The 18,665-nt window shown below is 28.3% G+C and overlaps 2 protein-coding genes across 8 annotated transcripts in view; one reads left to right on the top strand and one right to left on the bottom strand.

The window, feature by feature from the left end:
- LOC130442933 (uncharacterized) overlaps positions 1–18,665 on the top strand; it is a 43,869-nt gene that overhangs the window by 6,934 nt on the left and 18,270 nt on the right. The window lies entirely within an intron of this gene.
- LOC130443559 (uncharacterized) lies at positions 179–11,447 on the bottom strand. Of its 7 annotated transcripts, none has more exons than XR_008909858.1 (2): positions 10,472–11,447; positions 179–483 (listed from the first exon to the last, which is right to left on the bottom strand). XR_008909858.1 is itself a non-coding variant. In XM_056778291.1 (2 exons), exons 1-2 carry the CDS (start codon positions 7,702–7,704, stop codon positions 226–228), a joined length of 1,083 nt encoding a protein of 360 aa, XP_056634269.1. In that variant the 5' UTR covers positions 7,705–7,857; the 3' UTR covers positions 179–225. The 7 variants fall into 7 exon arrangements, 3 of the variants coding, with proteins under 3 accessions (XP_056634269.1, XP_056634270.1, XP_056634271.1); XR_008909857.1 differs by having other exon boundaries at positions 11,246–11,410; XR_008909855.1 differs by having other exon boundaries at positions 11,185–11,318.

The following is an 18,665-nucleotide window of genomic DNA, read 5'->3' as shown; positions in this document are numbered from 1 at the left end:
CTATGCTGTTAGAGAAAGAAAGAACATCGATATACTTTTCTTTATTCTGATTGGGGATAGTAGTGAAACTATGCTCTCTCTCTTTCTGTTTCATAGTCACTATACATATTTAATGATATTTCTATCGTTTAAAGACGTATGAATGTATACAGGGGGAACGAAAAAACTAATCTACAGATAGGCAAGAAATAATTTATTTTGTTTTCAATTTAAATGTATTTCTAATTACAAAGATGATAATTTAAATTGCAAGATAATGATTAAATACGTCGATAGGTTCGAAAAGAAACTAGGTAGTATCCTCTGGTTTATATCAAAAAATCCAGCAGCTGAAAATTTGGGTCGTAGTTCTTTGGCTAGGTTAGCTAAAGCTAACGCATTTTCGTCGCCTGTAGATGCTTGAATATAAATACAGGTTTTTATGAGTTCTTCAGCTTTTTTTTCCACTCTGTCGCAAGATAGGATTACTATCACAGAGAACATCTGAAAAAGAAAATGTCTTACTTTGAACACGCTATTGAAATTACGAAGGTTGTTTAAAAAGTTTTCCACACAAAGCCTAACCTAACCTAAAGAAACAAGACATTTTCAGAACCATTTTGTTTGTTTATGTTTGTCTATATTGAATTAAAAAAATATACGAATTAATTGACCAATTAGTGGTAATTAATTAGATTACTTTTTCATTCGGGGAACTTTGTTCGTGATTTCACCTATTGATGACGCTAAAAATAATTATATTTTCCATTTCGTAAAATCAATCGAAAACGGTTGATTTTACAGAAAAACGCAAGAAACATTTTTTGTAGATAATTTTACTACGAATAATTTTTATAATAACCACTATTGACCTCAGAGCGACAGATCGCGAGATATTTGCGAAAAACTGATTTTCGTGACCTTTTGACCTTTATAACTTTTTTTTACGGTACGATATCGATGTGGATTTTATTGTATATTCATTACAACACCTTGAAGAAGGTGTATACAAAAATTCAGCTCGCTAGGAATTTTTCCGCATATAAAACCTAAAATGACCGGACTATAAGTAATACATTTAGATTTTCACGACTTATCGTTAGTATAATATAATGAATTGAAAAACTGTACCTGCTAAGGTTCATTTTTTCTATTTTAATAAATTCGAACAAAAAATTATACAGGGGAAACCATGTTAAAAAAGCGCGGGTAGTAGTTTTTTCACCGAAATCGGTTGATTTTACAAAAAAACGCAAGAGACATTTTTTGTAGATAATTTTACTACGAACAATTTTTATAGTAAGCGCCATTGACCTCCGAGCGATAGATCACGAGATATTTGCGAAAAACTGATTTTCGTGACCTTTTGACCTTTATAACTTTTTTTTACGGTACGATATCGATGTCGATTTTATTGTATATTCATTACAACACCTTAATGAAGGTGTATACAAAAATTCAGCTCAGTAGGAATATTTCCGCATATATAACCTAAAATGACCGGACTATAAGTAATATATTTAGATTTTCACGACTCACCGTTAGTATAATACAATGAATTAAAATAAATGTACCTGCTAAGGTTCATTTTTTCTATTTTAATAAATTCGAATAAAAAATTATACAGGGGAAACCATGTTAAAAAAGCGCGGGTAGTAGTTTTTTCACCGAAATCGGTTGATTTTACAAAAAAACGCAAGAGACATTTTTTGTAGATAATTTTACTACGAACAATTTTTATAGTAAGCACCATTGACCTCCGAGCGATAGATCACGAGATATTTGCGAAAAACTGATTTTCGTGACCTTTTGACCTTTATAACTTTTTTTTACGGTACGATATCGATGTCGATTTTATTGTATATTCATTACAACACCTTAATGAAGGTGTATACAAAAATTCAGCTCAGTAGGAATATTTCCGCATATATAACCTAAAATGACCGGACTATAAGTAATATATTTAGATTTTCACGACTCACCGTTAGTATAATACAATGAATTAAAATAAATGTACCTGCTAAGGTTCATTTTTTCTATTTTAATAAATTCGAATAAAAAATTATACAGGGGAAACCATGTTAAAAAAGCGCGGGTAGTAGTTTTTTCACCGAAAACGGATGATTTTACAAAAAAAACGCAAGAGACATTTTTTGTAGATAATTTTACTACGAACAATTTTTATAGTAAGCACCATTGACCTCCGAGCGATAGATCACGAGATATTTGCGAAAAACTGATTTTCGTGACCTTTTGACCTTTATAACTTTTTTTTACGGTACGATATCGATGTCGATTTTATTGTATATTCATTACAACACCTTAATGAAGGTGTATACAAAAATTCAGCTCAGTAGGAATATTTCCGCATATATAACCTAAAATGACCGGAGTATAAGTAATATATTTAGATTTTCACGACTCACCGTTAGTATAATACAATGAATTAAAATAAATGTACCTGCTAAGGTTCATTTTTTCTATTTTAATAAATTCGAATAAAAAATTATACAGGGGAAACCATGTTAAAAAAGCGCGGGTAGTAGTTTTTTCACCGAAAACGGTTGATTTTACAAAAAAAAACGCAAGAGACATTTTTTGTAGATAATTTTACTACGAACAATTTTTATAGTAAGCACCATTGACCTCAGAGCGACAGATCGCGAGATATTTGCGAAAAACTGATTTTCGTGACCTTTTGACCTTTATAACTTTTTTTTACGGTACGATATCGATGTGGATTTTATTGTATATTCATTACAACACCTTGAAGAAGGTGTATACAAAAATTCAGCTCGCTAGGAATTTTTCCGCATATAAAACCTAAAATGACCGGACTATAAGTAATACATTTAGATTTTCACGACTTATCGTTAGTATAATACAATTAATAAAAAAAATGGTATATTTTTTCTATTTTAATAAATTCGAATAAAAAATTATACAGGGGAAACCATGTTAAAAAAGCGCGGGTAGTAGTTTTTTCACCGAAAACGGTTGATTTTACAAAAAAACGCAAAAGACATTTTTTATAGATAATTTTAATACGAACAATTTTTATAATAACCGCCATTGCCCTCAGAGCGACAGATCGCGAGATATTTGCGAAAAACTGATTTTCGTGACCTTTTGACCTTTATAACTTTTTTATACGGTACGATATCGATATCAATTTTTCACATCTTCATTACAACATCGTGTTAAAGGTGTATACAAAAATTCAGCTCACTAGGAATTTTTCCGCATATAAAACCTAAAATGACCGGACTATAAGTAATACATTTAGATTTTCGCGACTTACCGTTAGTATAATACACAAAACAAAAATTTGAATGCTGAAATTTGTATTTAAAAGTATGAAATAGCAGAACCATAATAGAATGTGGTGAAAAGTTTCGACGAACAATAACAAGTTGACCTGTCCAAAAATACGATTGACGTAATCGATAAATTGGTGAAGCTGCATTATATCTCTTCTCATTTTTCTGATTCGTTTATCAAAAATTGTTACGAAACAGATTTTACGAACGAAAACTTTCTTCATACTATTATTCACGTTTATGTAAGTACCACAAACGATACTCGATATTTCCGAAAATATCAAAATTAGAATACACAATCGCAGAATGACGATAAACCAAAACGCGATCGTGAGTATCACGAAAAAGTTGATTTTGTGAACGTAAATATAAACAAAACTACTCGATATATACCAACTCCATACAATCGTTGATATAAAAAAGACGAAAATTTTGAAATAATCTTTTCCTCGTTTCGTTTTTCTTCTAATGACAAGTATCGTAGTCGAAAATTTTCGATAAATCCCTTTATTTTCATTCAATTTTGGTAAAAACATTATCGCCGACACTACATTACTCCAAATAGGCCACGATTCCAACGAATTAATCACGTCGCACTTCATTTGAACCAACGTGTAAGTCACAAAACAAATTCCGAACGATACGTGAATGAGTTTGAACAGTTTCGTGGTCATGGAATGATCGAATGGAGTTGTCAAACCGGAAACCACACCCATCTCGAGTATTATTTTAATAAAAATATTGTTTACGCTCATTCTGATAGTAACGACGTACAACTACTATTGATATTAGTTTTCCTTTTAATAAATATCACATTTGATTGATTAAAATACCGTATAACGACGTATGAATTATTATACGGTTGTCATCCAAATGTCAAATGTCAAATTTACTTCATAACTTCAACTAAATTGTTTATTAACAATTCCTAGTGAAATTACTATTTGAATAGTAGGTGGCGCTACTTAAGCACATAAAAATTATACAAAATGGCTAGAAAAGCACGAAAAAATGATAAAATTTTAAAATTTCTTAAGAATTGCTATTGAAAAAGTACGAAATTTCTTTCCGGAAAGTGGTTTTGTCAAAAGTTCTAGTTGGTTTTTAATTTGAATTTAATAAAGTTTTCAATAAATTTTTTTCCGAATAAAAATCTCTTATTAATAAACAAAATTCATTTCCAACAAATTACTATTACTTAAAACGCCATTTTGTACAAATTACTGATATGACAGCTGTCAAATTTGAAGGTTATTGCTAACTGAATTTAATACTATGTATTACCAGACTTAATTAGAATCAAACTTACCACGAAAAAAATATTTCCGATTGTCCAATAGTTCAGAATAAATAAAAATTTGATATTTTTAATAGCAAAAATTAGAAAATCGAAATCAGCCAATATGGATCCGAATGACGTAATTATTAGAAATAATATCTGATTACCAATAGCTTTATTAAAAAATAATATTCCTTCATAAATTTTGGACATGGTAGTTTTTAAATTTTCGACACCATTAATAAACGCTGGTTTGTAGCAGACTTTTACGGAAAATAATTGGTTGATGTCGTTTATCATAACCTCAATTTTAGTTGTAAAGAAAAACGATGTTTCCCATATTAATACAGTCACAGAAGTCAGTTCCAATATAATGATAAAAATGCATAAATTATAAATGACCCCGTATATATTATCAATTTTGCAATAATATATAAAGAGTATCAAGTGTACGGGACCGGAAACTAATAAAAACACAAACATGCGTATAATATGACGTGTATTATCCTCGTTAGAACCATCTAGATCGTCGATAATTTTAAAAAAATTATCCCATACGATTTTGTGTTTGAAAACACCATAAACGCAACTGTAGTGGTATACAAGAAACAAAAATGATTGAAAGTGTAACGCGTTTATTTCCATCGTTGGTAAAATGTTTTCAATATCATATGTTTCTGTTATTAGATATATGCTGTAATGTTGACAGATGTCAAACATGATTATGAAGGTCAATTGAATGTTTAAAACCATTCGATTTTCTCTAAATGGAAATGTGCCAAATGTACTTCCCAAAACGTATAAAAACTTCACAAAACCAGACCGTTTTTTATATAAATCATTTATTAAATACATTCTCGTTGAAAAGCTGTACAAAAACTGAAACTTTTCTATTCAATATTGAATTATTCAATTAACTAAGTGTTCAATTATCGGAAATATTGTCATTGATGGATAAAATGAAGTTAAATAAAAACGATTATGATAAAATCGATTCGTAATCTTGATATTCGTCTGTCTTACCAACCTCCATTTGCTAATCGTATATAAACGATAAATTCGACATATTTGAACTTGATAAGAACAGTTGGAGAAAATTATTCAATTTAAACAAAGTAAAATGAAAACAATTAAGTGACATTTTATATAAACACATCATATTATATAATCCCGCGCATTTTTTATTCAACACATTCTAATCTATTTCTTCGAATAAGATGTGGGGGAGAGTGGGAACAAAAAAATGTTCTACTTAACAGATTTTCATAAATTTGATGATAAGTAAACTAATTTAACATTAAACTGACAGATAGTTATCAAGTTGATAAATCCTCGTTATATCCTGTAATAACAGGAATATTCAATTATCAGAAATATTGTCAGTACTACAACATTGATGACTCGATATTAAAATTATTATAAAAACGTCGATTTGTAAACTTGACTTTCGTTGGCTACAGTTTATCGAACATAACCTCAATCTGATGATCGTTATATAAACAAAATTACCATATTAATCGATATATTACCAACTGTCTTATCAGTCTCCATTTGTTAATCGTATTTAAACAATAAATTTGACATATTTGAACTTGATAAGGACAGTTGGAGAAAATTATTCAATTTAAACAAAGTAAGTGGCATTTTTATAAACACATCATATTATATAATCCCGCGCATTTTTTATTCAACACATTCTAATGTATTTCTTCGAATAAGATGTGGGGGAGAGTGGGAACAAAAAAATGTTCTACTTAACAGATTTTCATAAATTTGATGATAAGTAAACTAATTTAACATTAAACTGACAGATAGTTAACAAGATGATAAATCATCGCGGTTTCGAGACAGAATGAATTTATTCATGACTCCAAACACGTCGATTGAGTTCGTGTAAGAACAAACAGCAAGTCAGGTTAGGTTAGGTTACGTTAGTCGCATATGAACGGATTATCGTTTTATTGAGGGAATTTGTTCGTCGAAAAACATTAGATTTAGTAGATATGATACAAGATTATACTATTTTCCTGAAATCTAATTAGTTTAACATATTACAAAGCTTAATATACACGCAGTTACTTTTAAGTTTGACAAGAGAAATCACAATAGATAAAACATCTAATATTGACGATGCTAATTAAATGCTTAGAATTTATATATTTTGTATTATTGGACAAAAGTTCTTTCAAAAACAACATCAATTTTATAAAATTCGAATAAAGGGAATCGGATTTTTTCATAACAAGTTTCCCACTCTCCCCCACCTCTTATTTAAAAATGTTTAGTACATTGTATACTTACCACGAAGAAAGTATTACCGATTGTCCAATAGTTTAACATAAACAAAAAATCGACAATTTTAATAGCAAAAATTATAAAATCGAAATCAGCCAATATGGATCCGAATGAAATAATTATCAGACATAACATCTGGTTGCCAATAGCTTCATTAAAACATCGGATAGATTCATTAATTTTCGTCATGGTAGTTTTTAAATTTTCGACACCATTAACAAACGCTGGTTTGTAGCAGACTTTTACGGAAAATAATTGGTTGATGTCGTTTATCATAACCTCAATTTTAGTTGTAAAGAAAAACGTAGTTTCCCATATGAATGCAGTCACAAAAGTAAGTTGCAATATGATCAAAAACTTGCCCAAACGATACACAACACCATAAAAACCACGGATGTTATTAAAATATATATACAATATCAAGTGTACGGGACCGGAAACTAAAAAAAACACAAACATGCGTACGATATGACGTGTATCAACTTCGTTAGAACCATCTAGATCGTCGATAATTTTTAAAAATTTACCCCATACGATTTTGTGTTTGAATACACCATAAACGCAGCTGTAATGGGATACAAAAAATAAAAACGATTGAAATAATAAGGCATTTAGTTCCATCGTTGGAAAGGTACTTTCAATATGATAAGGTTGTATCATTTCATATAAACTGTAAGGATGACAGATGTCAAACATGATTATGATGGTCAATTGAATGTTTAAAATCATTCGATTTCCTCTAAAAGGAAATGTGCCAAATGTACTTCCCAAAACGTATAAAAACTTCAGAAAACCAGATCGTTTTTTATATAAATCATTTATTAAATACATTCTCGTTGAAAAGCTGTACAGAAACTGAAACTTTTCTATTTAATATGGAATTATTCAATTAACTAAGTGTTCAATTATCGGAAATATTGTCCGTACTACAACATTGATGACTCGATATTAAAATTATTATAAAAACGTCGATTTGTAAACTTGACATTCGTAGGTTACAGTTTATTGAACATAACCTCAATCTGATTATCGTTATATAAACAAAATTAGCATATTAATCAATATATTACCAACCTCCATTTGCTAATCGTATTTAAAAATTCGACATATTTGAACTTAATAAGGAGAGTTAAAAAAAAATTATTCAATTTAAACAAAGTAAAATCAAAACAGTTAAGTGGCATTTTATATAACACATCATATTATATTATATTCCCGCGCATTTTTTATTCAACACATTCTAATGTATTTCTTCGAATAAGATGTGGGGGAGAGCGGGAACAAAAAAATGTTCTGCTTAATAGATTTCCATAAACTTTATGATAAGTAAACTAATTTAACATTAAACTGACAGATAGTTAACAAGATGATAAATAATCGTTATATCCTGTAATAACAGGAATATTCAATTAACTAAATGTTCAATTATCGGAAATATTGTTAGTACTACAACATTGATGACTCGATATTAAAATTATTATAAAAACGTCGATTTGTAAACTTGACATATTGACATATGACATTTATCGAACATAACCTCAATCTGAATCATATTTATCAATATATTAACATGATTTCTTAATAAAAAATATTTTGAATTTGTCTGCAGGTTTGAAATCGAGTATAAAGACGCTTTTTTACCAATACTGACATTTGTAACATCAATTCAATCAATAATTGTTATTATTAAACGTAAGTTTGATCTAACAAGATTATTGTATATTATCGTTGAAAAGTCCTATAAAATTTGAAAATTCCTATTTAGTATTGGAATATTCAATTAACTAAGTGTTCAATTATCGGAAATATTCTCATGGATGGATAAAATGGAGTTAAATAAAAACGATCTTGATATTTATCTGTCTTACCAACCTCCATTTGCTATTCGTACATAAACGATAGATTTATTCAATTTAAACGAAGTAAAATCAAAACAGTTAAGTGGCATTTTATGTAAACAAATCATATTATATATTCCCGCGCATTTTTTATTAAACACATTCTAATCTATTTCTCCGAATAAGATGTGGGGGAGAGTGGGACAAAAAAATAGTCTGCTTAGGTTAAGGAAAAGTATGAAAAACACTACTTTTTAAGAACTGGATACAACAGTTTTACGTTGGGTGTAATTCCTGGTTCAGGATCTATCCCAGCTGCAAAAGCAAAAGTTGCTGAATAAGATTTTACAGAGTATACAAAGCTGATGAATCGGGATTGTTCTGAAAATGTTTTCAAACACGAATTCTAGTATTTGAAAGAGAAGTTGATCAAGTAATCGACGTCCGAAACGACCAAAGACACAACAGTCACCTGGGAAGGTTACGTCTTCAGTATATTGATATATACATGGTATATTATACAACAATTATGTCTAAAAAACCACAGTTTCACCAAGACAATCCACCGTTTCACTGGTCGACGACAATAATAGTTAAATTAGACTTCAAATTGATTCTACATCCACCGATTTGGCCTCTAGTGAGTACTGGCTATTCTCTGAGTTCAAATGAAGAAGCAATTACTGAAACTGCAGCCTAGAAGTGTATGTAAAAACACGTTTCTTTTCAAATTGATTTGATAAAAATGGCCTAGCTCAAAAAAACACTAGAGTACTAAATGAACAAATCATTTGTAAGATCAATTATCATTGAGTACTTACCACCAACCAAATATTTCCGATCATCCAACTAATAACCTGTCGTAATACGACTAATTTTGAACTGGTGAACAAAATGAAATCAAAACTGGAAAGAATTGATCCAAATGAAATAATTACCACCATCAGCATTTGTTTACCCATGCCATTATTGAAATATTCGATCCCTTCGTTAATTTTTTTTACTGTTATTTCTAAATTTTTAAAAGTGGATATTTTCGAGAATTTAATTTTGTTAATCATTTCTTCATATTTGGAGCTGAAGAAAAACGAAGTTTCCCATACAAACATCGTTGAAAATATGAGTTGAGTTTTGACAAAAACCTCAGTTACGTTGTATAAATCAATCTTATTTACAAAATATATTAGTACCATTATATTAAAACTACAACCACCTACGAATATCAGCAACATTTTTATTAGATGACGATTATTAATTTTATCAATTCCTTTTAAATCATCGATTATTTTAAAAAAATCCTTCCAGGTTTGACGGTGTTTATATACGCCATAAATACAACTGTTTTGGAATATCAAAAATGATGATAAAGTACTTAATATAGTTACCATAAAGTGGAAATCATTTGAGGCTAGAATTCCCACTACAATATTATATAAAAAATATAATTGAATAATACTGAATGTAATAATCGACCCCAATTGAATTTTTATTTTATTAGCGTTCACTTTCCAAGGAAAAGTATAAAATATACTGCCAGCTATATAGAAAAATTTAAGAATCATTTTATCATTAAAACACACTCTGGTTAAAACTCACATTCAAAATGAACAGTAGTAAGCAATCAAGTAAATGTATTCGAATAATATATTAACGACTTCTATAATAATATTCGTAGCATTAATAATCACTTTGTTCTTGTTTGTATCTCATAAATAACATTCAACAATTAATATCATCATTACTTTTGGACATTGATATACCTCAAATATTTTCATCCTTTTCAATTTTAGTCTAGTCGATTCCACTTTAAATTACTTCAAGATTCATATCTGCTTTCGAAACATCCTCTTCCGGAATCCTGTTGGCAACACCATTAGTATCGAAAAATATAATCATCATTAGTTTTCACATTTTGACATTAATCATAATTTAACAATTTATCTATAAATTGAGTTTCTAATGATAAACCATGATAATTAGTAAATAAAAAACAACTTTTATATAAAATAAAATGACCGGGTTATTTTAAGTTTTCAATAATTATTGTTAAATTAATAAAGTTAGTTTTTAGTTGAATCTTGAAAGACAGGTATAATTTGCCATAGAATCAGGATTTAACAAAGCAAACTGAGGTAATTTGCCCCAAATTGACGCCGTTATGTATGACAATTTTTTTACAATAAACACCTACTTTTGTTCATCGAAAATCCGCAGAGTTAAAACTTATATATAAATATTATGTTAAAAATAAACAAAGTCTTATTTAATTAGCTGTTACGCAGTCAGAGAGTCGAATTTACCCACTGTATAATGAAAATACTGATTTTGAGGTTAGCGAATACAAAGTTTCAATAACTTTAATTTAATTAAGTCGTAACATTTTATATGTGGTATATTATGGTAGATTTTGCAAAATTCATAACTTTTACTATACGTTTATAAATAGATACATCAAGTTTTGTTTAATACTTACATTAAAATGATCTTCACAGAAATAATTTGTGGAATTAGTTGATAAAGTAACAGCATCTTACCTTCTTTGTATTTCTTTATTATTTGGAACGTATATGAATAATTTGTCTGGCGTTTTTAACATTGTACTTTTACATTGAGGCACTATATAGTGTTTATAATACGAGGTATTTATTATTTATTGAATTTATACACAATTGACTGTCATAAACAAACAGCTGTTTCTCGAGTTGTGACGTCATTCAAGACAGCCATGACAGTCTTGGCTTTTTTTCACGGTCAATTACAATTTCTTTTCTAAAAACTCAAAATACTAACGTATAAAACCTATTTTTCTTAAAATAATATATTTTCTGGATGAAATAGATGCTAAGCTATAGTTTTAAATTAATTTCCAAATTTTGTCAACTAACTACACTAAGATATAAAAGCCAGGGGCGTCTCATGCCCAATGGTTAATAATTCGTAAGTTTTTCAGAAACAATCTCTACAATCCAAAGATAGCGATAATTAATATCATTTACATAAGGAAAATATTGAAATTAATAATTTTAATATATGAAAACTAATGATGGTTATAATTCCACAAGTTTTCGTCTTTATACCTTAGAAGATTTAGTTAAGGGCTCGATATTTCACAATGCAAAAAGATGCACAATCATTTACCGATTGAAATAGAATCGATGTTATCTTTTCGCGCTTTTGGTAATAATTTGAGGGCATATTTACGTACTTACCACAAGCAGTATGTTCAAAACCGTACTACCGATATTAATATCCAAACTTCTATGTTCAAAAGTACTGATATAGTAATGAAAAAATGTAACTACAGCTACGAAAGCGACGATCATCATTGATAGTATATATTTTCCCAATACGGCGTTAAACAACTTCACACATTTATCCAGCGTCACCAAATTACTTTCCACTCGAGTTTTACATTCCAAAAAACTACTATAATTGTGATAATCTTGGGTAAACAGCTTTTCGATGTTTCCGATCGTTGTTTTGTATTTCGAAATTATAAATCGTGTAGTTTCCCACACGAACATCGTTAGAAAAAATAGTTGAAAATGAATTAGTACATTGTGGACATGGAGAATAAATAAAATAATCAGTTGTTGTTGATTCCACACCAAATATACTGAGTAATTTATTACAACTATTACTGACGTCGTCACTGATATTATTTTAAACCTGTACCAGTAAAATGTCGAATCTACCTTCGTATTTTTGCTTAATTTGTTAATGGTAGTGATGAATTCTTTCCAGGACGATTTATCTAGTAAATTACCATAAATACAAACGTAGTGGAATGTCGAAGTGGAAATCATCCCGGCTATAAACGGGTATATGTTAGCTTCGACGAAACTGTTCAAAAGCAAATAGATTGTCGTATTTGTAATAACAATTAGGGCTAGATACAATCCTGTTAGGATTATCGTCGTTACAGATTTCCCTTTTAACGGGCATACCGCTAAATACCCTCCTGCGGTGTAAAAAAATTCCAGAAATAACGTTTCTTTTTTCATATTTTACGTGTAACGTTTCACTCGAAGAAATAACGCCGAATGTGGTAACTAATGTTTTAGTAATATAAGTAATTGATTAATAACTTATCGATTAAACTTATTTACAAAGTTTTATTCTTATGTTTCCATTTAGTAACCATAGAAATGTTGTCCGATAAAATGAGAATACAAATATGAATTGCTTTTATTGATTTGCAATTGATAAATTCGTTGTTTTTTTTTAGTTTTCAGAAACTATATGAATAATTGACATCAAATTAGCGAAAACCGCGTTAAAACATCTTTTTCCTGTCATGACATATGTCAAAATATTGCTGTCACTAATCAAAATTCCATAAATAAAAGTAAACAAATTCCTAACCTCTAATTTAACGATGAAAATAGTTTTACGAAAGTCAGCTGATCTGTGACGGACATTTTGTGATTGTTAAAAGTAACTAGATTTCTCCCTAGTGCAACTTGCACTAGAAATGGCGGTCGTGGATTGAAAAATAATCGAAAGTCAACTATTTTGAGGAACTTGACGATTTTTATTATAAAAAGTGTAAAGAACTTATTAAACATCGCTGGAAAAAGGTTATAGTAGACCGCCATTTTGTAAATATGGTTGCAAACACCTTTTTCGCGATATCTCGAAAACTAGGCGTCTTACAAAAAATTTCTAAATACTTAATTTGTTGCAAATTGTTTTGTCTACAGATAAGTTTATATAACTTTTTGGCCTAAATTTAAAATTAAAGAAGTTATTAGCAAAAAAGTGAGGAAACCTTTATAAAAATTTTCTTTTTTGCTCTATAACTTTTTTTAAATACATTTTACAAGAAAATTACCTCAGACCAATCTTGTAGGTGATCTTTTAAGGAAAATTTTTCTCTATAATTATTTTTAATTTCATTGATTTAAAACAGTGATACAGTCCTCCAAAGTTGACAGCATTTTCACGGGCATTGACGAACCCGAAATCTTCGCGTAATTTCTTCTTAGATCAACGAATTTTGTCTAGTTTTCGCTTGGACATCAATTAATTAAATTAAATCTTTAATTTCTTCATCATCATCGCCACCAAAATTTCCCCTTCCACTTCGGCGCGTATCTGCCTCTTTTACCACGAAGAACCCGACACGAAAACAACATTAAAGTCGAGACAATGTTCTAGTGGTACCGTTCTCTAACCGTACCGACTCAAGTACCACGGGAACCAAAGCGAAGTGGCGTGTTTCTGTTGGTACCATGTGCGCGATCGATTCTCAATGATTAGTACGTATTTTTATCGTTGCGGACGTTTCCAATAAAATGATATGGTTCTATGTGAAATTTATGGTATTTTCGTGACAAAATGGCTACTGTTTTTGGAAGAGTTGCTACTAACAAAAGAAAACATAAAACTGGTTGTTCTATAAGAATCAGGTAATCACATCGATAAATAAATTCAATTTTTTATTAATAATATGTCAGTTTTGAACTATTTCAAAAGATTTTTACCCAAATTATTGAGTTTTTGGGTTAAATAGTTTTAACCTTATCAAAATACGATGGTATACCATCTAACTGAAACTAAACGTCATTTAAACGGTCAGAATTACTTGTAGGGTGTAAACATCCCTTGTACAAAGACCACCTAGAATACTATTACCAGTTTTCTCTACTATACTATTTATTTATTAAAAAATTGTTTGAAATATTCATTAGGAAAATTATATCGTACGTAAATGATCGATTGGTAATACTGTTTTACGTTTGACAGTTGACTTTTGAAGTATTAGTTGATTCAAAAGATTAATTAAGTTAAAATGTCGATACTTTATACCCTGACACATAATAATTTCAATATATTAAATTATCCATCCATTTTAATGTTACGTCTTTTATAGATTTGTATATTTTTATTTTCAAAACCAAATTTACTTAATCTATAATAATTTACTGTAAATAATATCTTTAAATTGAAATAACCTCACGTCAGTTTCACGCCCGAATCGAATACTGCTTCGCGCTGTCAGCTGTCTGCCGTCAAATCGAAGCTGTTATTCAATTTTTTCATTTAAACTCTAAAAATAGATCGAAAGTAATGAAATTTGCACGGTGGTTAACTCGAAATAATTAAAAACGGTCCATCGCGAAAAAAAAAATAACAAAAAGTGAAAGTGTCATATGTAAACCCAACAAGGCGTTTCTTCTTATGATAATTCCCAATTGTTAAACTTACTTTAATTGCTATTAGAAAGTTTAAACGAATAATTTACATATTTCGACTTAAAAATTTAGTGGTAACGCTTCCGTTAATTTTTTATGTATTGGGGGTTAAAACTGGAAATTTAGGCACTTATGGGGTGTAGAATTCCAGTGGGAAATCTGACCCTCTAAACAATAATCGGGTTTGAGGTTATGGATCAGCGTTTTGTGTGTGATTGTATGAGAAATCAGAAGCATAAACCAATTATCTGACAGGTACATTAAACTCAACGGAGTGTTAACCAGTAAAATTTTAATGGGTTCACTTTGTATTCGTTATTAACCATAACCGAAGCGTTATTAAATGGTAATTTTAAAGTTTCATTCTATTTATTTTAATTTCTCCTTTCGCCTCATGTTTATGTGTCATTTTTTTTTTAAATTTATGTCTTAAATTGAATAGTTTTACGAGACGAAAAACTTCAACGAAATTTAGTTAGTTCGTGGATTATACAGGGTGTTTTTACCTACGCCCACCACATATAATCTAGAACAAAACAGATTTTACAGTTTATAGTTTGGGCATATTTAAATTGATGTTTAAAAATCATTTTTACATTATTTTCTTCATTTTAGTACATTGATCTTCTTCTTTTTCACATTTTTACATTCCCACTTACTTTTCTTTAGTTTCTTTCGTCGTCTCTTCTTCTTTTTTACATTCTTTTCTTTAGTTTTTTCGTTGTTTCTTCTTCTTTTTTACATTTTTACATTATTTTCTTTGATTATTTTCGTCGTCTCTTCTTCTTTTTTACATTTTTACATTCTTTTCTTTGATTGTTTTCGTTGTTTCTTCTTCTTTTTTACATTTTTACATTATTTTCTTTGATTATTTTCGTTGTTTCTTCTTTTTTTTACATTTTTACTTTCTTTTCTTTGATTTTTTTCGTTGTTTCTTCTTTTTTACATTTTGACATTCTTTTATTTAGTTTTTTCGTTGTTTCTTCTTCTTTTTTATATTTTAACATTCTTTTCTTTAGTTTTTCCGTTGTTTCTTCTTCTTTTTTACATTTTTACATTCTTTTCTTTAGTTTTTTCGTTGTTTCTTCTTCTTTTTTACATTTTTACTTTCTTTTCTTTGATCTTTTTCGTTGTTTCTTCTTCTTTTTTACATTTTTACATTCTTTTCTTTAGTTTTTCCGTTGTTTCTTCTTCTTTTTTTCATTTTGACATTCTTTTCTTTGATTATTTTCGTTGTTTCTTCTTCTTTTTTATATTTTTACATTCTTTTCTTTGATTATTTTCGTTGTTTCTTCTTCTTTTTTACATTTTTACATTCTTTTCTTTGATTATTTTCGTTGTTTCTTCTTATTTTTTACATTTTGACATTCTTTTTTTTAGTTTTTTCGTTGTTTCTTCTTCTTTTTTATATTTTTACATTCTTTTCTTTGATTATTTTCGTTGTTTCTTCTTCTTTTTTACATTTTTACATTCTTTTCTTTGATTATTTTCGTTGTTTCTTCTTATTTTTTACATTTTGACATTCTTTTTTTTAGTTTTTTCGTTGTTTCTTCTTCTTTTTTATATTTTTACATTCTTTTCTTTGATTATTTTCGTTGTTTCTTCTTCTTTTTTACATTTTTACATTCTTTTCTTTGATTATTTTCGTTGTTTCTTCTTATTTTTTACATTTTGACATTCTTTTTTTTAGTTTTTTCGTTGTTTCTTCTTCTTTTTTATATTTTTACATTCTTTTCTTTGATTATTTTCGTTGTTTCTTCTTCTTTTTTACATTTTTACATTCTTTTCTTTGATTATTTTCGTTGTTTCTTCTTATTTTTTACATTTTGACATTCTTTTTTTTAGTTTTTTCGTTGTTTCTTCTTCTTTTTTATATTTTTACATTCTTTTCTTTGATTATTTTCGTTGTTTCTTCTTATTTTTTACATTTTGACATTCTTTTTTTTAGTTTTTTCGTTGTTTCTTCTTCTTTTTTATATTTTTACATTCTTTTCTTTGATTATTTTCGTTGTTTCTTCTTATTTTTTACATTTTGACATTCTTTTTTTTAGTTTTTTCGTTGTTTCTTCTTCTTTTTTATATTTTTACATTCTTTTCTTTGATTATTTTCGTTGTTTCTTCTTCTTTTTTACATTTTTACATTCTTTTCTTTGATTATTTTCGTTGTTTCTTCTTATTTTTTACATTTTGACATTCTTTTTTTTAGTTTTTTCGTTGTTTCTTCTTCTTTTTTATATTTTTACATTCTTTTCTTTGATTATTTTCGTTGTTTCTTCTTCTTTTTTACATTTTTACATTCTTTTCTTTGATTATTTTCGTTGTTTCTTCTTATTTTTTACATTTTGACATTCTTTTTTTTAGTTTTTTCGTTGTTTCTTCTTCTTTTTTATATTTTTACATTCTTTTCTTTGATTATTTTCGTTGTTTCTTCTTCTTTTTTACATTTTTACATTCTTTTCTTTGATTATTTTCGTTGTTTCTTCTTATTTTTTACATTTTGACATTCTTTTTTTTAGTTTTTTCGTTGTTTCTTCTTCTTTTTTATATTTTTACATTCTTTTCTTTGATTATTTTCGTTGTTTCTTCTTCTTTTTTACATTTTTACATTCTTTTCTTTGATTATTTTCGTTGTTTCTTCTTATTTTTTACATTTTGACATTCTTTTTTTTAGTTTTTTCGTTGTTTCTTCTTCTTTTTTATATTTTTACATTCTTTTCTTTGATTATTTTCGTTGTTTCTTCTTCTTTTTTACATTTTTACATTCTTTTCTTTGATTATTTTCGTTGTTTCTTCTTATTTTTTACATTTTGACATTCTTTTTTTTAGTTTTTTCGTTGTTTCTTCTTCTTTTTTATATTTTTACATTCTTTTCTTTAGTTTTTTCGTTGTTTCTTCTTTTTTTTACATTTTGACATTCTTTTCTTTAGTTTTTTCGTTGTTTCTTCTTCTTTTTTACATTTTGACATTCTTTTCTTTGATTATTTTCGTTGTTTCTTCTTCTTTTTTATATTTTTACATTCTTTTCTTTGATTATTTTCGTTGTTTCTTCTTCTTTTTTACATTTTCACATTCTTTTCTTCGATTTTCTTCGTTGTTTCTTCTTCTTTTTTACATTTTCACATTCTTTTCTTTGATTTTTTTCGTCGTTTCTTCTTCATTTTTACATTTTCACATTCCCACTCACTTTTCTTTGATTTTATTCGTTCTTTCTTCTTCTTTTTTACATTTTGACATTCCCACTCACTTTTCTTTAGTTTTTTTTGTTGTTTCTTCACATTCTTTCATTAACTTTGTTTAGTCGTTCCTTCTGCTGTTTGTACATTTTTCTTTTCACACATTTTCTTCCATTTCCCCATTATTTTTTCTACTTTGTGTTGTTGTTTCTCTTTTCTTCAACAATCTTCACGATTATTTTTTCCAATTTACTTCGTCGTACTTTTCACTTGTCATTTTTTACTTTTTTACAATTTAGGTTAAGTACCGATACGAAAACAGTTTTCTAATGGAATCGATTTCCTTCATTAACATCGACGATGATTGTTATTTGCAAGGGAAATTAGAAAAAAAAATGATTTTTACGTCAGATATGTTAGTAATAAATAGAAAAACGGTTTTCATAACGATCGAGATTTATTGCGGTAACCGTAACATATTAACCGTGTAAGTTAATTATTATAAACACGCTACATGAGGTAAATGTACTAATTAAAAAAAAAAAAATGTTAAACTTTCTTCGTGGCGTATTGCTTTTCAATTT

This window comes from Diorhabda sublineata, chromosome 4 (genome assembly GCF_026230105.1).
Source record: "Diorhabda sublineata isolate icDioSubl1.1 chromosome 4, icDioSubl1.1, whole genome shotgun sequence".
NCBI classification, from domain to species: Eukaryota; Metazoa; Arthropoda; class Insecta; order Coleoptera; family Chrysomelidae; genus Diorhabda; species Diorhabda sublineata.
Note: the sequence above shows the minus strand (reverse complement) of the source record. Positions and strands in the feature narration are given on the sequence as shown.